This window comes from Erpetoichthys calabaricus, chromosome 5 (genome assembly GCF_900747795.2).
Source record: "Erpetoichthys calabaricus chromosome 5, fErpCal1.3, whole genome shotgun sequence".
Classification (NCBI taxonomy): Eukaryota; Metazoa; Chordata; class Cladistia; order Polypteriformes; family Polypteridae; genus Erpetoichthys; species Erpetoichthys calabaricus.
Window position 1 is genome coordinate 33,246,886 of NC_041398.2, and position 20,533 is coordinate 33,267,418.

Sequence of the window (20,533 nt, forward strand, 5' to 3'; positions counted from 1 at the left end):
ATAATGAATCTAAAAAGTGGAATCACAGATTTCTCTAAGGTAGATTTGCTTTGCTCTGCTATGTTTTTTTTTTCATTTTAATTTTTCAGTAAGGTTGTTCCTCTTTGGTTTAACTATCAACTCACATTCACTTGTTTCAGTTCATTGGTTTCTGCATTAAGTCTCATCTCAGTGTTTCAGTTTTACACCTGCAGACATGACAGCAGCTCATTGAGGTTTTTGTACGAGTCTCAATCACTGTGTGGTAAGCTGCTGCCCTGCTGACAGTAGTAATGACCGGCGTCTTCAGGTTGCACTCCATTGATGGTCAAACTGAATGAAGTTCCATACCCGCTGTCAGCGAAGCGGCTCGGGGTGTCACCGTAGCGATTGCTTGCACCATAGATCAGGAGTTTAGGAGTTTGTCCAGGTCTCTGCTGGTGCCAGGCCATACTGTTATACACATTACTCCCAGTGGTACAAGTGAAGGTGACACTCCCTCCAATAGAAACTGACTTTGGTGCTGATGGTTGATTCACAGAAATCTGACATACTGAATCTACAGAAAAAAGAAAAAAAAATCAGAGATATAATCAGGCAAGTTAAGAATTCAAAAATAGTAATCATATGTTTGTAACTGTAAAACTTAGATTTAAAAATTCCAATTCCTTTTCTTCTTGTTTTTTCACTTAATATAACAGTTGGTTACCCTGAATACAGGCTATGAAGACAGAAAGCAGAACCAGTGCAGTCATGGTGGCTGTAGATTCTGAGTGTGTTTCCTTCAGGAAATTATAAATGCAATCAGAGTGCTGAACTGAGATGGGCGTCACTAAGGGGGGCGTCTTTATGCAAACTGACCAGCACTGCACCTGCAGACAGACAAGAAAGGAAGATGATTGCTGAGCTTTGATGAATGTACTCACTTCACCATTAAATATAGTATAAATTGACATCAAAAATCCAGTACCTTGTTAGTTGTCAATGAAAATTAAAAACAAACCATGAATGCTTTTAGTTCTCTAGGTGGCCCAGAGGTGAGTGTGCTGCTTCATAGCTTGAAGGACTCGAGTTCCATTTCCAGGCTGTCTGTATGGAGTTTTCACTTTCTCCTTGTGTTCTATTAGTTTTCTGCTGAGCACTGAGGTTCCCATTGACTGCCCAGTTTCACTGACTGCCAAGTGTAAATGGGTTGACATCTTGATAGAGGCTCATTCGGTCTTTAATGTACTGCACTGGGAAGCAGACTTCATCTCCGTGAAAACAGACAGACCAAGGAATTGGGAAATGGATAGGCAGATAAAGTGCAGAGGATACAGAAAGGTGATAAAAAGCAAATCTCTTAAATGATAAATAATAATTATGCAAATGTTGATATATTTCATGTCCTGCATCAGCAGTGGGCAAACATAAATAATAAAAAAATCTCACAACTACAATAAAAGTTTAAAAGAGGTCAGTCAGAGATCAGACTTGGCACAAGGAGAGTTAAGTTTGGTGGATCTCACCAGCCTGATGAAACAACAGAAATGGGTGACATACTGCGACTAGTGCAGTGGAGCTCTCAGTGACTGTCACTCTTTACTCAGATTTGTAGGAAGGTCTCAGGTCCAGTCAAAATTCTGGAACAAGTTTATATTCTTGGCATGAGCTTTAGTCATTTATTCATCATCTACAGAATGTGTGTTTGCTGCTGACTTTTTCTCACTCGCGTGTGTTATTGACTTTACATGTAAACACTGAGACACTGAACAGTTTAATGTTAGTGTTAAAATGTTTGTTCTGTATGTTTGAATTAGATATTTGAAATGATCTTACATCTACTGAAATAACATTAAACTTAAATGTTAAAGCTTAAAATAATATTTTCTTAACTGGTAGAAATTTTATATGATCAAAAACATCTCAGTTTGTTATACAAGATACAGTACAATTGTTTGTTTATCATGAAAACCAGCATGGTGGCAAAGTGGCACCTATGAAATTTGTAGTTAATATATAATCCTAATAATTACAATTTATTAAAAGTATATACAGTACTTATATGAAGTTGTAATAATAAATTATTACAAGTAAGGAACATGACTGAAGGTAACTCAAGTGTTAACTAAATGTGGCTTAAAGCTTAAGCACGTGAGGTCTCTGCCTCTTCTTATAGAAACCAGCAGCTTGATCATCTAAAGTTAGAATCAGGTAAATGAGTAGTTCAACACCCTCCTAGAAAGTGAGGTTAAACTAATGGTGAAGCCCAAACACCCCTCCTATGAAGCAGTGCAAAGATCAATAGGAGAACATCCCTATCAATGAGACAGCATTCATATTAATGGGAGAGTCAATAGTATTCAGAAAATACTGGGAGCAGTAGTTAATTGGATGGGATAATAAAGTTCTGCAAATTAAGAGTCAGATGATGTGATGTATGAGATGAGGTTATGGTAATGAAAAAGTATTAAAGAAGATGAATTGTTTAATTGATTGCTCAATCCATGGATTGAAACATTTGTTCATACTCTTTGCAAATAAAGAAAAGTTCTGCATTCTCAGCTGAGCTCCATGATTGTCTCTTTTGAATATGGAGGGATGTTTTCACTACAACACACAGCAGACAGCGAAACCGCCACACTGCTCCTGGGACCTGTTTGTTTTTTTTACCAACACTAAATGTTCCATCCACAATCTACAGATGTTCAAATTAGGCAAAATGGCAGAATTTAAGTCAACTGTTGGGGTGTCAGTAAGTGCTCCCAGTGTCCCAATCAAGATGTATTTATATCTTGTGTGCAGTTATGCTCAGACAGGCTGAACTATAAAAAACCTTATAATCGATTAAATCAGTTCAGACAAGAATGGGTAACAGAAACGCAGATTAAGGATACACTCAGTCATTTTTCATCGAAACACACGGTATCCGATAATTAAAACTGAGAGACGTTCACCATCAGTAAGAGATGTTTAATCTTATAAACAAGTCAACAATGTACTGGAGCTCTGGCAGATCTTTGATATGAGAAGCCTAATTGTTTCAGTATTTTTGGAAGATATCTGTGCACTTATCTGTGTCCATGGCCAGTTTAAGCGAATCCTGTGCTACAGGGAAAGACATCTCTGTGCCTCCTACTCTTGACCGTGTTTGGTAAAATAACACAAATTAGGGAATAACTACTGTATATAATAGGATTAAAAAATCAAGCCAATAATAGTGATATCACAAATGAAACCAATAAACAGAGAGTGCTGAGCTAAAATCATGTTGTCTGTGATGGCATTGTGGTACTTTTGCTCTGATCACTCCATTCTTTTCAACCCATCCTTCTTTTCAATCCTCAAAGATAACTACTTTATTATTGTAATGGAAGTTATTACTTAACTGACAGCTGTGCAGAATGCCCTATTTGGCATACAGAAGTTATTCAGATGGTTTCGAATCACCAAAGAAGTCCTTACAGTTTCCGGCAGATGTCATTGAGTCCTGTTCTTCATACTGGAAGATAATGAAGGATCTCCTTATGGAGCATATAATCTCACTGAATGACTCAAAATAATCTAATTTTACAGAACTGTAAGCAAAAATCTCCAGTATTAAATCAGATCAATCTCAAGTCAAAAAGGAACTACACAGTCTTCACTCCACCATCTTTCATCACGGCAACAAAATCGGAGCATTCTGCAAAGAAATTGCAACGTTTAAATTAAAATTAATGGACCAAGAAGATAACGGGAGGCACAGAAATTTATGAATTGTAGGCATGCCTAAAAACTCAATATAAAAACAATATAATTACTTTATTTATTGAAAGCATGCCCTAAATTCCAGGTTTAATTGGCACTACTTTTAGAATCAAAAGAGCCCATAGAATCTTCTTGGCATATGCCGACATGATCAAGCCCCACATATTCATTAACCAGTTCTTAAGGTAAATGAATAGACAGTGCTTGCTGCTGTTGAAGCAGATTAGGCTCCATGAGCACCCTCAACCCCAAAGAAGGCACTCGGAGTCTCAGGACAGGCAGCAGAATCAAGCTTTATTGTACGGCGCACATACATAACTCAGTTCAAATGACTTGAGCCCCCAGTGATGGCAAACACCTAATTTTTATTTCAGTTCTTATCAAAAAGTTTACCTCACTCAGTACATTTGACACTCCTACCTGACTCCAATTTCCCGTTACCTTGGTTCAAGCTCTAATTAGTTCTACCAATATTTCCTAACCTAATGAGCATAGCACTTTATCTTATCCATTATGGCCACCTGTCAGGCCTTCTACTCTCCTTGAACCAGTGCAATTCTCGCCACCATTATCTCTAGTTCTTGGCTCACCCTTGCCACCTGGAGAAGAGGGGGGCTTGCTTATTAGTCCCTCTCTTCACACTTGACCTCAACTCATGAAATATTGGTAGTTTTCCAGCTTGTTAAGAAATAATAAAAAACACGGGCACAAGCCTTTTAATGATTTAACCCTTGCTATACTAATGTGCATTAAGACTTATAATGCTTGTTCTTGTACATACATTATGATTCTCTTTGAGTATATGTAAATCATCAATTTAAAAAATATGCTTTTAGTATACTTTGCTATACTGCATGAGGCCCGTAAAATACCCCAAGATAACCCATGAGGAAATTCAAGTTTTTTTCAAACTTCTTGAAAGTTATTTCCCTCTAAAATAGGCAATGAATCTGGTTATTAGGATAGCAAAAGACGTTGGTTTACAGCCATATTTGCTTTCTCCTGAACACTTAAAGTTCCGCCTCGGTAACTCTCATCGGGTGTTCAATTCTCAGGAAGAAGTGCTTCAGGCAGTCGATACATTCTCCTTCACCAGAACATTCTCAGTGTAGCCAGTCCTTCATTGGTTTCATATAAGATTATGCAACAAAGCTTTTCTTTAGAAACGTTCAGTCAGATTAATTCTTTTATTCAGGTGACATTGTTCTCATCACTTCTGTTATTGCACTACTGAGTGATTGCTCTTTGAACATGAAATGCTTTTTGTTTTTCAGCCCTACATGTTAAGGTGATTATTGTGAGGATTTACTGACACAGTGGGGTGTTTTTTTGTGCTTTGTGTTTCATCACATTAATAGCTACAGGTGATAACTCTACTTTCTGTCTGCATGGATTTTGAGTTATATTATTTCACACTTTTGTAATTGCACTCATTTCCTTTTTTGTTTCTGTATGTGTATGGTCGTCCATGTAGAATTTCAGGGAGGGCAAAGGGATGGAATTTCTTCTGTTCTTTTTTTCTATGACCCCCTTTCTCCAGTGCTATTAAAGGAAGGGTTCTTGGAGGTAACCGTTGTAATGTTTCTTTTCATTGCCTGGGTCTCCCCAGGTTTGTGTGGTGGCCATAAACTGCCTTTGCAATGCTATGGGTTGTTCCCTTAAAAAGTTTCTTTTGTCAACCTTATATCCATCCATCCATTATCCAACCCACTATATCCTAACTACAGTGTCATGGGGGTCTGCTGGAGCCAATCCCAGGGGCGTAAGGCAGGGAACAAACCCCGGGCAGGGTGCCAGCCCACCGCAGGGTGCACACACACACACATGCACAAAGCACACACTAGGGACAATTTAGAATCACCAATCCACCTAACCTGCATGTCTTTGGACTGTGGGAATAAACCGGACAGAGGGAGAACATGAAAACTCCACGCAGGGAGGACCCGGGAAGCGAACCCAGGTCTCCTAACTGTGAGGCAGCAGCGCTACCCACTGCGCCACCATGCTGCCCCAACCTTATATTCTTATATTATATATTATATTATTCTTATAATCTTTTGTCAACCTTATATACGATAGACACTTGGAATAAGCTACCAAGTAGTGTTGTAGACAATAAGACCTTAGGGACTTTCAAAACTCGACTTGATGTTGTTTTTGGAAGAAATAAGTGGATAGGACTGGCGAGCTTTGTTGGGCCGAATGGCCTGTTGTAATCTAGAATATCCTAATGTATTATTGTTCTATTTTTATTTTCGGGGCTTGGGTTTATATTTTAAAAAGAAACAGCATTCTCGATGGCTGTTGCATTTTTGCAAGAATCAATAACTTAACTTAGTGTTTAGTGTTTTTTTTATTATTATTATTATTATTATTTTTTATTCAAACTGCTCTAATAGAGATTTGCAGAAAATAAGAAATCACTTATGAGTGCTTTGACACCTCAGAATCTTCAGTCCTGCCTGAAGTGGTGCAAAACTATGAGTGGACCTCTACGAGATGTATAAAGATCCCCACCATGGACTGTCTTTCCATCCTGTGATGAGTCCAACTTTATACCCAATGCTTTGGAAAACAGGTTTCCATAATCATGTAACTGAAGAAAAAAAAGAAGAATCCGAAAATAGTTCAATGGGCAAAACGTTCTTTTCTATTTAATACCAATAGAATATATAAATGCAATTGGAAGCAAATCCCTCAAGTGATAAGTATTGATATTAAAAATGTTAGTTTAAAGCACACTTGAAGAATAATGTTTAAAAAATGAAGAAACATTAAACAAAAAATTTCTAACAATTCTAAACAAGTGCCAGTGATAAAAATGTGTTAATGTTGGTGGATGTTGTCCTGCTGACCAAGTAACAGAATTAGATGAAATTTCATAAACAGTTCAGTGGGTCTCATTGTTACCATTGCTGTCTTGATAGGCTTGTTGGAAGGTCAGCTGAAGATCCTCTGTGACATCAGTGTGTAAAAGTGCCATCACACTACATTCAGGCTTTATGGACCCTGTTAAGCATAAACTACTCAAGATATGACTGGAACTCTTCATGGATCTCGGCTTTTGTGTGCTCTTCTCTCTAAGTCATAGAACCCTGTTTGGTTTAACATATGACAATTATACAAGTAAAAATATCCCAACCCAACATAGCATAATATAACATACCATAATGTCCAACCAGCACTAGACACAGGGTAGGAAACAATGCTGGCCATGGCATCAGTTTATTGTAAAGCCTATAAAAATAACAACATGTTAAACCAATCCTACTGGATTTCACTTAATGAAATTAATTTATTATCGTTTTTGGTCGACTCCAACAGTACCCTCCCCAAGGATTCAAATTAAAACACTTACAGATTAGACCTCACGATCAAGTGTGAAAATCAGAGCATCCCTTCTGAGGGGACTCCAGTTTGACGGGTGGCTTCCATCGCTGATGATTTTGGGCTGATTGCCTCTCTTGCAACAAACAGCAGAGAATAAAATGTTGTCTGTGTGGGGTTTTACTGGGATCAAAACCTTTGTTTATTTCTGGTATAAGTTTCTATTTCTGAGTTTTGGCATTTAGGATTGCATAATTAATTGCTGGATTTTTTGGATTTTTAAGCTTGACCATTCCTTCAGTTCTGTTATTTTTTGCATTTTTTTGTATTATTAAAGCCCTTAAAATTCTTTTGTTGTTGATTATGGTCTGTTTTGAGAACTAAATTATTTATTAATATTTGTATTTGTTATTCTGTATAAATGATTCTTTAATTACATCCTTAATGAAATAAGACAGACAAATAAAGAGTTGGGGTCCAAAGGGATACCATGTTTACAGGCCAGAACTGGATGACTTGTTCTGCTGGGGCAGAAATCATATTGTTAAGTATTATGTTATATATTTTGTAAGTTTTTTCTTAAGCTTTTGGCCTTCCTATATAATTTAATCGCATTGCTGGTATTGGCCAGTGCTTCATTTGTTTTAAATTTCTTTTGATGCTTTTACTGTTTTAGAAACTTGTTAGTTCTGAACAGCACCTTGTGATGGCACACGCTCTTAATGCTGCTATTTAAAATAAAGTTGTGTGATTGACTCCCTGTGATGGACTAGTTGCCAGTCTTTAACTGTTTTTGACCTGTTTTAAGTGTTGCAGAGATCTTCTCCAACTCACCTGAGACCCTCATCTGGTTTAATTGTGTCTGAAATAAAGAATGAAATGAGATTAGGTGGGTTTAAGGCTGAATTAATAATTAATGGAAAATTATTCCATTGAACACCATATAGCCAGTGACTGTGTAAAGAACAGAAACTTTGAGGCAGTAGCACTAAGGATTAAATGTGTCCATTTTAAAATGATAACCTTTCATCTGTTTGCTTCATTTTCATTTATTTTCAATGTATTGTTAATTAAATGTAATACAATAAAAATATGTTATTGGTGTGTCATTGCCTGATTAAATCATTGATAAAACTGTGTTTATTCCTGTCAGTTACGTTTGGGAAGACAATATCAATGTGAATACTTTGACTCTGAGTGTTGACCAGTGAGTTTAAGTTTTAGATTTGTTCAATATAAACAAATGAGCACTTAACAAACACATCTGTTGTTCATTGCTTTATGAGAGGTAGTGAGGAAAAAATTGTGTTTTCAGCAGACTTCAGCGTATTCAAATTGGCAGCTTCACATCCTCCATGCTGACTCTCAACACAGGCACTCCACAAGGTATTGTGCTGAGCCCCCATTTGTACAACATGTTAGTCAGTCAGTCATTATCCAACCCACTATATCCTAACAAAGGGTCATGGGGGTCTGCTGGAGCCAATCCCAGCCAGCACAGGGCGCAAGGCAGGAACAAATCCTGGGCAGGGCGCCAACCCACCGCAGGACACACACACACACACACACACACCAGGAACAATTTAGGATCACCAATCCACCTAACCTGCATGTCTTTGGACTATGGGAGGAAACCGGAGCACCTGGAGGAAACCCACGCAGACACAGAAGGAAACAGGAGATGAACCACACATATCAGAGGATGCTGGCAACATGATGAACAGTTTTAAATATCATGAAATAACTTAAAGAATGAAATGAAGAAGACAGAACAATTTGTCTCCTGTCAGTAAGGATGAGCAGTGCCTCTACTTCACCAGATATCTGAGGGCAGATTGCATTTCTCCATCTATCCTTACTTCAGGTGCACAGTGGAGTCTAAACTGTAATACAAATACATGACAATAAACTTCACTTGACTTGGCCTGACATAAGTTGGGTTTCAGGGATTAATTTAAATCTCATTATTTCTTATCCTCATTTAATATTATTGTTAACTAACTTTTCAACCACATTTATTTTTGTTAAATGTTCAGTCAAATATACTGATCATTTTTACTTTATACAATCAACAGTCAGATTTACAAAAAAGATTTGCGTGAAAAAAAAAAACTATCAATTTTAACTTTTTAGTTTCCTGTACTAGTCTGACTCAAACCAAAGACTGTGCAGAGAGTGCAAAGAATCACAAGTGCTGTTGTCCTACTTGGTACGACTTACGAACACTCATATTGTTACATGAGGAGTGCAGGCAGCACAAGTGACACCAGGCCACCACCTGAACCTGTGACTGTGCAGATGATTCCTTATTCAGTTGGTCACACTAAACATAATGAATCTAAAAAGTGGAATCACAGATTTCTCTAAGGTAGATTTTCTTTGCTCTGCTATGTTTTTTTTTTTCATTTTAATTTTTCAGTAAGGTTGTTCCTCTTTGGTTTTACTATCAACTCACATTCACTTGTTTCAGTTCATTGGTTTCTGCATTAAGTCTCATCTCAGTGTTTCAGTTTCACACCTGCAGACATGACAGCAGCTCAGTGAGGTTTTTGTACGAGTCTCAATCACTGTGTGGTAAGTTCTGATACTGCAGACAGTAGTAATGACTGGCGTCTTCAGGTTGCACTCCATTGATGGTCAAACTGAATGAAGTTCCTGACCCGCTGCCACTGAAGCGACTCGGGGTGTCACCGTAGCGAGTGCTTGCACCATAGATCAGGAGTTTAGGAGTTTGTCCAGGTTTCTGCTGGTACCAAGCCATGTAGCTACTCACACTACTTCCAGTAGTACAAGTGAAGGTGACACTCCCTCCAGGAGGAACTGACTTTGGTGCTGATGGTTGATTCACAGAAGTCTGACATACTGAATCTACAGAAAAAAAGAAAAAAAGAATCAGAGATATAATGAGGTAAGTCAAGAATACAAAACCAATAATAATATGTTTGTAACTGTAAAACTTAGATTTAAAAATTTTTCTACTTCTTTTTTCACTTAATATAAAAGTTGGTTACCCTGAATGAAGGCTATGAAGACAGAAAGCAGAACCAGTGCAGTCATGGTGGCTGTAGATTCTGAGTGTGTTTCCTTCAGGAAATTATAAATGCAATCAGAGTGCTGAACTGAGACGGGCGTCACTAAGGGGGGCGTCTTTATGCAAACTGACCACCGCACACTGCACCTGCAGACAGACAAGAAAGGAAGATGATTGCTGAGCTTTGATGAATGTACTCACTTGACCAACATATATAGTACAAATTGACATTAAGGTTCAGCTCAAAGTCCACAACCTTGTTAGTTGTCAATGAAAATTAAAAACATGCCCTAAATGCTTTTAGTTCTCTAGGTGGCCCAGAGGTGAGTGTGCTGCTTCACAACTTGAAGGACTCGAGTTCCATTTCCAGGCCGTCTGTATGGAGTTTTGTGTTCTATTAGTTTTCTCCCAAGCACTGAGGTTTCCACCGACTACCCAGTTACATTGACTGCCAAGTGTAAATGGGCTGACATCTTGATAGAGTCATGTTCTGTCTTTAATGTATTGCATTTCGAAACAGACTTCAGCTCCTTGAAAACAAGAAACAGAGAAAGGAATTGGGAAATGGATAGACAGGTAAAGTGCAGAGGATACAAGAGGGCGACAAAAAGCTAATTAATGATAAATAACAATTATACAAATGTTGGTATATTTCACGTCCTGCAGCAGCAGTGGACAAACATACTGTATATAATAAAAAAAAAACTCACAACGATTCTAAGAATAGTGAGGGAACAACTGCGATAAAAGATAAAATTCCAGAACAAGTTTAAATTCTTGGCATTAGCTTTAGTCATTTATTCATCATCTACAGAATGTGTGTTTGCTGGAGACTTTTTCTCATTTGCCTGTGTTTTATTGACTTTACATGTAAACCATGAGACACTGAACAGTTTAATATTACATTGTTTGTTCTGTATGTTTGAATTAGATATGTAAAATGATCTAGCATCTCCTGAAATTACATTTCAACATTTACTGCAAAGCTAAAAACAATATTTTCTTAACTGGCAAAAATTTTCTATGGTCGAAAACATCTCAGTTTGCTATACGAGCTACAGTACAATATTGTGTTTTTATTATGAACACCAGGAGGGTGGCAAACTGGCAAATATGAAAGTTTTACTTAATATATAAACCTTTACAATGTTTTACAAGTATATACAGTAATTTTAATGCTAAATTGAGAGCTGCCGCTGACATAATCACTCCTGAAAAGACAGTTAAAAAATCCTCCAGCTCTGTTACACCGTGGAAGACCCAAAGAGTGTCTGATCTAAAGAAAACATGCCGGAGAGCTGAGCGTAAATGGAGAAAACTTAAATTGATTGTCCACTATGAAATACTGAAGGTAAAATAACAGAATACAACAACAACGTTTTGAGAGCTGGTGCTACTTCTCTAAAATTATAAATAACAATGTTGGTAATCCAAGAGTTTTATTCTCTACTATTGATTGTTTGCTAAACCCAGGTCACTCAATGGAATGCCTCAACCAAAACTTACAGGGAAACTTGTGAAGCTTTTGCTATAGTTTTTAATCACAAAATTAATGATATTAGAAATAATATAGTACATCCACCCAATAATGATCCTATTAAATCCCAGTATTCCGTTTTAAGCAAATTAAATTCTTTCACCAGGATAGATTTATCCAATCTAAGTAGAATAGTTTCTCAAATCAAACCCTCCACCTGCATCCTTGACCCAATACCAACAAGCTTTTTCAAAGAAATATTTGGCGTGCTAATTGATAGTATTCTTGACATAGTAAACTCATCATTACACACGGGGGTCTTCCCGGACTGTTTTAAGACTGCCGTTGTTAAACCCCTGCTTAAGAAAAATAATTGACTCCTCTGTTTTTGACAATTTTAGACCTATTTCTAACCTGCCTTTCTTAAGTAAAATCCTAGAAAAGGCAGTCATTACACAGCTAAATGATCTACCTGAATAAGCATGCTATTCTTGATAAGTTTTAGTCGGGTTTTAGAACAAATCATAGTACAGAAACTGCACTAGTTAAAGTAGTAAATGACTTGCGGGTTAATGTGGACAGAGGCCATTTATTTGTTCTCATCCTCTTAGATCTGAGTGCCGCATTTGATGCCATTGATCACAATATTTTTATAAATCCACTTACTCAGTAGGTGGGTCTCTCTGGCAGTGTCTTAAATTGGTTTGAGTCTTACTTAACAAGTAGAAGAATCTTTGTTAGTTGTGGTAGTTATACTTAGATGACACATGATATTCTGTTTGGTGTTCCACAAGGCTCTATCCTGGGTCCGCTGCTCTTTTCGATCTCCATGCTTCTGTTAGGTCAGATTATCTCAAGGCATAATGTGAGTTACCACAGCTATGCTGACGACACACAACTGTATTTATCAATAGCGCCTGATGACCCCAACTCTCTTGGTTCACTGACCAAATGTCTTACTTGTCTTTCTGAGTAGATGAGTAGTAATTTTCTCAAACTAAATAAGGATAAAACAGAAATCTTAATAATGGGCAAAAATGGATATAGTGAGGGTATTAGAAATAAACTTGATGTATTAGAATTAAAAGTCAAGACAGAGGTAAAGACTTTAGGGGTAACTATTGACTCTGATCTGAATTTTAAATCACACATTAATCAGGTTACTAGGACAGCATTTTTTTCTCCTAACAAAACACAGCAAAAGTTAGATCTGTTATAACTTTGCAAGATGCTGAAAAATGGGCTCACGCTTTTGTTTTTGGTTTACTAGATTACTGTAACGCACTCCTCTCAGAACTACCCAAAAATGACATCAATCGATTGCAACGAGTGCAGAATGCAGCTGCCAGAATCCTAATTAGGAAAAGAAAGTTCGAGCACATCTCTCCAGTTTTATTGTCATTACACTGGTTACCCGTGCCATTCAGAATTGACTTTTAAATGCTGCTTATGGTTTACAAAGCCTTAAATAATCTCGTTCCATCCTATATTTTGAAATGCCTTTCACCTTGCACTCCAAATCTGCCATGTTCACCTATCACTGTGTGGCCAGACACAACTCTAACTCCATCATCAAATGCATTCATGACAACACCATCACTGGCCTGATTACCAACAATGATGAGGCGACCTGCAGAGAAAAGTGTCCTGCTGACTCTCGTGCCAGGTCAATAATCTCAACCTTAATGTCGGTAAAACTAAGGAGCTGGTTAGAGACTTGAGGAAACAGGAGATGAAACAAAGTGACACCTTCATCTCAGTGGATGATGCCAAAATGGTGATAAGCTTTAAATATCTTGAAGTGACCACAACACATGAAGTGAAGTAAGCAGAGCAATTTGTCTCCTGTCAGTAAGGATGACTGATGCCCGTACTTCACTAGATATCTGAGTACAGTTTGCATTTCTCCTTCTGTCCTCAGTGACTTCTACAGGTGCACAGTGGAGTCCATCCTCACTGGCTGAATCGTAATACAAAAACATGACAATAAACTTCACTTTACTTGACCTAAAATAATGAGTTTCAAGGGTTAGTTCACATCTCATTATTTCTTATCCTGATCTTAGTATTATTTATAACTAAGTTTGCACCCGCATTTCATTTTTGTTACACTGTTAATTCACATATAATCGTCTTTTTAATTTTATATAACAAATATCATTTAAAACCAAAGAGATTGCTGGTAAAAAAATATTTGTACAAAAAAACTACACATTTTTGCTTTTTAGTTTCCTGTATCAGTGCCTGAATGTTCCAAAGTTAAAAAAAAAAAAAGATTTAAACCGAAGAGTGTGTAGAGAGTGCAAAGAATCCCAAATTCAGTAGTCCTTCTTGGTCAGAATTAATGAAATACACATTTTGACATGAGGAGTGAAGGGAGCACAAGTGAAACCAGGCCACCATTTGGAGCTCGTTCTTTATTCAGTTGGTCACATTAAACCAAATTAATCTAAAAGGTGGAATCCTGTAGAGCAGATTTTCTCTGCTCTGCTATGTTATTTTTTCTTTTTATTTATTCAGTAAAGTTGTTCCTTATTGGTTTTCCTGTCACTTCACGTTCAGTTGTTTCAGTTCACTGATTTCTGCCTTAAGTCTCATCTCAGTGTTTCAGTTTCACACCTGCAGACATGACAGCAACTCAGTGAGGTTTTTGTACGAGTCTCTATCACTGTGTGAAAGGGTAGCTGCTATACTGCTGACAGTAGTAGTGACCGGCGTCTTCAGGCTGAACTCCACTGATAGTCAAACTGTATGAAGTTCCTGACCCACTGCCAGTGAAGCGACTCGGGGTGTCACCATAGCGAGAGTATGTAGCATAGATCAGGAGTTTAGGAGTTTGTCCAGATTTCTGCTGATACCAGTTTATGGCGTTACCCACATTACTGGCAGTAGTACAGCTGAAGGTGACGCTCCCTCCAGGAGGAACTGACTTTGGTGCTGATGGTTGATTTACAGAAATCTGACATCTTGAATCTACACAAAAAAAAAAAAAAATCAGAGATATAATCAGGCAAGCTGAGAATTCAGAATTGGTAATCATATGTTTATAACTGTAAAACTTATACTTAGAGTTTTCAGTTCCTTATTTTTATTTCACTAAATTTAGAAAGTCAGTTACCCTGAATGAAGGCTATGAGGACAGAGAGCAGCACCAGTGGAGTCATGATGGCTGTAGATTCTGTCAGTGCATTTCATTTAGGAAATTATAAATGCAGTCAGAGTGCTGAACTGAGACGGACGTCACGAAGGGGGCGTCTTTATGCAAACTGAGCACTGCAGGCAGATAAGAGAGGAAGAGCTTTGATGAGATTTGAAGAATGTGCTTGGTTGACCGACATATTTACTATAAATTGAAATTGAGGTTCAGCTTCAAAGGTCTCAACTTTATTAGTTGTCACTGAAAATTAAATGCAAACTCTGAAGGTTTAGGCCTCTCGGTGGCTCATGGGTGAGTGTCCTGCCTCACAGATTCCTTTCCCAAGTCTGCCCTTGTCTGTGTGCTTTTACTTTCTTCTTGTTTGCTCATGGATTTCTACCAAGCACTTTTATTTTTTCTCCTTTCCAGTTACGTTAACTCCCAATTTTAAATTGGCCTACTAGAGGTAAACATCAATCAGTGATGGACTAACATCCTGCTCAGGACTGGTCTCTGCTTTGTCTCCATTGCTTTCGGAAGCAGATTTCAGTTCCTTGAATCAGAAGTAACAGACAGAGGAATTTAAGAAGTGGATGGTAGTGCAGGGATAGACAGTGTACAGGGACAGGAAGAAGCTAATATCTTATGTGATAATTAATGTTTATAGAAATTTTATGAGCAAAGTCAGAGATCAAATAAAATTTTTAAAAAAATAACAGCCAGAGACCTGAGTTGTCACAAGAAGAGTTCGTTTTGGTAGATCTCATCACCCTGATGGAGCAACAGAGATGGGTGACATGTTGTGAACAGTCCCGTGAACTTTTCTGTCATCATCGTTGTTTGTACAGACCTGTAGGAGGGTCTCAAATCCATTCAAACATAGAAACATTTTGTTTTTGAAACATGGAACATTTTAATATTCTTGGCCTGAGGTTTTTTATTTATGCATAATCCACAATGTTTGTGTTTGCTGGTGGCTTTTCGTCACTGACTGTGTATGTTATTGGCTCTTTACATAAACATTACGACATCAAACACTTTAATATTAGTCTTAAAATCTTTGTTTCTTGTGTTTGAATTAGGCATTTCAAATGATCTATCACGTCATATGAATTACACATACTGCAATGGTGAAAAACAATTTACTGTTAAATTCAGCTTTTCTATTGTCAAATATATCTCAGTGTCCTATGTTTGTGTAATATGAGCACCAGGAGGGAAGCAAAGTGGCACAGAAGATAGCATTCCTGCCACACTGCTCTTGGGACTTGGGTTCAACTGGCATCTACAGTATGTGGAATCTGTATCTTTCCTCATTGCCTGTGTGTTCTTCATCAATACTACGATTTCTTTTCAAAAAGTAAAATTAGGTTGCATTAAAGTCAATTGATAAGGATATTAATGAGTGCACCCAGCATCACATTCAAGATTTATTTAATTATATTAATCATTCAGATGATTAATTCACTTTACACAATAATGAATGAAAGAGAGGCAGATTAAGGACACACATTCACTTTACACTGAAGTAGAAGGTGACCAATGACTAAAACAAAGTGCTGAAAGACCAGCAACCTCAGTGAGAGATGTCTAATCTGATAAATAAATCAACAGTGTAATGGAGCCGTGGCAGATGAATTAAATGTTCATTTTTGTTTCTTCTTCGGAGGTTTTGAGAGAGTTAAGAAATATAGAAAATCTCTCTTTAAAGTCCTATATTTCACTAACTTTTCTAAAATCAAACATAACAGTCTCATGTACTGTTTAGAACAGTTGCTAATATAACAAATGGGAATTCAGAACTACAGTTCAAAATACTAACAGACTTTAGCTACTTCTCCAATGAGAAAATCGAAAATATAAGATACCATATCTCAGTATCACAGTGCAAACCTTAAACTAGCTTGCAAACCCTGTCACACCTTGCATGTACCACTTTAAACATTTTAATCGTGAAACTGAACAGGAAGTCTTAGCTTTAATTTCTAAAATGAAACTTATTACTCATTTCTTAGATCCAGTGCAGCAAGACTAGTAAAAAGCACAATGGATGTCCTGGCAACCCCCATTCTTAGCATTATCAATATCTCATTATTGCAGTTTCTGTCATTTATTAAACCATTGCTTACAAAAGACTCACACATACTTAATAATTATACACACATTTCAAATTTACCTTCTCTCTGCGAAACAGTATTCGCCAATCAGCTTCAGGCTTACTTTACACATCACGATTTATTTGAGAAATTCCAGTCTGATTTCTGCACCAGTCATAGTACAGAAACGGCACTAAAGTATGTTGTAAACGACATTCTGATATCCTCTGATGAAGGAAACCCCACTGTAATTATGTTGTTAGATTTAAGCACAGCGTTTGACACCATTGACCATTCTGTTTTACTGTACAGGATGGAAACTGACATTGCGTTCACTGGCCCACCCCTTCCATGGTTTAGTTCTTATTTATCAAATCGATTCCAGTACATACCGAAATGTACTGTTAGTACTCTATCATTTATACACAGAAGTGATCTAGGTGCTATCTTTTACACTATCATGTTGTTTAAAGCACACATTACAAAACTATCCAAAACAAGTTTTTTCCATGTTAAAAATGTTGAAAAATTGAGGCATTTTTTAAATATGCAAGATACTGTGAAATTGATTCATGCATTTATTTCTAGTAAGATTGGCTACTGCAATGCGATGTTCACTGGCTATTCAAATAGTTCTATATATGACTTTATGGTAATTCGAAATGCTGCTGCAAGAATTATAACAAGAACCAGAAATAGGAACACATAACTCCAGTTCTTACAGTTTTTCTCAATTTGCTGAGAAACATTTCTTGAGGATTATCTCCATTTCACAAAACTCTAAACACAATTTCATAACTGCACACTCAACTCTTCAAACTTCAAACGTCCAGGTCAAAACCAAACTCTCTACTCAAAAACATGGAATCTTATATCAAAACCAAAGTCTACCTTCAGATATGACCCACAACTCCTCAAAAACACATACAGTACAACATAGCCTTACACCATGCTGAGATCAATTCAAAACACTACTGTTAAAACCTGTTACTGTAATGAATAATGTTACTTATGGTAACCCCATCTACCTCTTTACATAATGAACACTATATAAACAACAAATGTAGAAATTTTCTAAAAAAAATTTCCATGTACAACACAATACATAAAGAATTGGAAAGAAAATGAAAATTCTAGTCAGCTGCACCATCCCTTCTCTTGTTGGTGTCAGGCCAGAGAATCTCATCAACATCACATGCAATATGAACCCTTACCAGGCAACAGGGGAATAACACCTTTGCATGCTTCCTTCATGGCCTGGAGTAGGTTAACATGAATGTAGGGGTCTTGGTCATAGACCTTCCACCGCCATGCTGAAAAAAACTTACTCTGTAGGGTTTAGGAAGGGAGAATATGCAGGCGGAAAGATTTTGCTGATTGTGGGGTTGTTGGTGAACCAGTCACAAACCAGTGGAAACTGGCATTGTCCCAAATTACAGCGTAGCATGGCGGCTCTGGTTGTGCAGGCTCCCTCTGGTCAAGTTGGTATACATGATCTACTCTCTGGCCATCTTGGAAAGCCAGTGGAATCTTGGTGTCATATGAACTAAGGATGGCATGTCAGTGAAGAACCCCTTGGTGGCTGATGGCAGCACACATTGTCACATCCCCTTCTCTCTGGACAGGGTCAATCACAATGGCACATTGGCCAGTTATGCCTCTGTTTGAAATGTTCTCTACAAAAGGTGACTCACACTACAGTAAATGACTACTCTGAAACACTTTGCTAGAGTAAACAAAAAAGGAGGCCATAAATATAGCTTGTTCTACAATATATAGTGCTGTGCAATACTGTAACACATACACAGAGCATCAGACTGTCATCATAATTGGCAAAGTCTGCGTCCACATGTCTGATGGCGTAACGAAAAGTCTACGCATGACAGGAAATGAGTCTGATTTATTTTTATTTTTACTAGAGAAAGCTAAAAAAAAGGCATATGATGAGCTCTATGAGAGGTTGGACACTAAGGAGGGAGAAAAGGACCTGTACTGATTGGAAAGACAGAGGGACCAAGCTGGGAAAATATGCAGGAGGTTAGGGTAATAAAGGATAAAGATGGAAACGTACTCACAAGGAGAGCAGAGGAGAGTGTGTTAAGCAAATGGAAAGAGTACTTTGAGAGGCTGATGAAAGAAGTGAACGAGAGAGAGAAGAGGTTGGATGATGTGGAGATAGTGAATCAGAAAGTGCAACAGATTAGCAAGGAGGAAGTAAGGACAGCTATGAAGTGGATGAAGAATGGAAAAGCCGTTGGTCCAGATGAAAAAACCTGTTGACGCATGGGGGTGTTTAGGAGAGATGGCAGTGGAGTTTTTAACAAGATTGTTTAATGGAATCTTGTAAAGTGAGAGGATGCCTGAGGAGTGGAGAAGAAGTGTACTGGTGCCGATATTTAAGAATAAGGGGGATGTGCTGGACTGTAGTAACTACAGTGGGATAAAATTGATGAGCCACAGCATGAAGTTATAGGAAAGAGTAGTGGAAGCTAGGTTAAGAAGTTAGGTCATGATTAGTGAGCAGCAGTATAGTTTCATGCCAGGAAAGAGCACCACAGATGCGATGTTTGCTCTGAGGGTATTGATGGAGAAGTTTAGAGAAGGCCAGAAGGAGTTGCATTGCGTCTTTGTGGACCTGGAGAAAGCATATGACAGAGTGCCTCAAGAGGAGTTGTGGTATTGTATGAGGAAGCCGGGAGTGGCTGAGAAGTATGTAAGAGTTGTACAGGATATGTATGAGGGAAGTGTGACAGTGGTGAGGTCTGCGGTAGGAGTGATGGATTCAAGGTGGAGGTGAGATTACATCAGGGATCGGCTCTGAGCCCTTTCTTATTTGCAATGGTGATGGACAGGTTGGCAGACAAGATTAGACAGGAGTCCCCATGGACTATGATGTTTTCTGATGACATTGTGATCTGTAGTGAGAGTAAGGAGCAGGTTGAGGAGACCCTGGAGAGGTGGAGATATGCTCTAGAGAAGAGAGGAATGAAGATCAGTAGGAACAATATTGAATAAGCCATTTAGGAAAGACAGCCATTTTTATACATGGTCCACCCATTTTTAAGGGCTCAAAAGTATTTGGACAAACGAACATAATCAAGAATATAATAATCATTTTCAATATTTGGTTAAAATCCCTTTAAACTCAATAACTGCCTGAAGTCTGAACCCATGGCCATGAAAGCACTTGGTTTGCAGGCACAGTATGTTTTGGCCTATTGTATTGTGAAGTGTCATCCTATCAGTTTTGTAGCAGTTAGCTGAATCTGAGAAGTCAGTATAGCCTGATACACTTCTGAAATCACCCTCCTGCTTCTGCCAGCAGTTATATCATCAATAAACACTTGTGACCCACTTCCATTTGCAGCCATGCATGATCATGCCATTACACTCTCTCCATTATTTCACGGATGATGTGGTATGCTACCATTTTCCATGCTCTTCTCTATCCATCATTCTGGTACAATTTGATCTTAGTTTCCTGTGTCTAAGAATAACTGCTCCAGAACTGGACTGTTTTTTCAACAGAATGTTTTCTGGCAAAGTCTAATCTGTTCTTCCTATGCTTAGGGCTTACCAGTGGTTTGCACCTTGTGGTCTATACTTTCACAAAGTCTTCTCTTGATTCCAAACTTTGGCAATGATTGTCCTACCTCCCAGGGAGTATTCTTGGTTCGGCTAAATGTCATGAAGGGCCATTTCCTTCAACAAGAAAAAAATTCTGCGATTATCCAGCACAGTTGTCTTTGATGGCTGCC

General features: G+C 37.9%; 2 gene segments (V, D, J or C); both read right to left on the reverse strand.

The window, feature by feature from the left end:
- Nucleotides 1–215: 215 nt before the first annotated feature.
- Nucleotides 216–10,164, reverse strand: LOC114642679 (immunoglobulin kappa variable 1-27-like). The segment is given in 3 exon segments: nucleotides 216–289; nucleotides 9,655–9,903; nucleotides 10,047–10,164. Coding segments are annotated over 3 exon segments (354 nt in total).
- A 4,008-nt stretch (nucleotides 10,165–14,172) lies between these two features.
- LOC114651611 (Ig kappa chain V-V region MOPC 173-like) overlaps nucleotides 14,173–20,533 on the reverse strand; it is an 83,442-nt gene continuing 77,081 nt past the window's right edge. Inside the window, 1 exon segment of the V gene segment in view lies at nucleotides 14,173–14,516. Coding sequence covers nucleotides 14,209–14,516 — 308 coding nt within the window.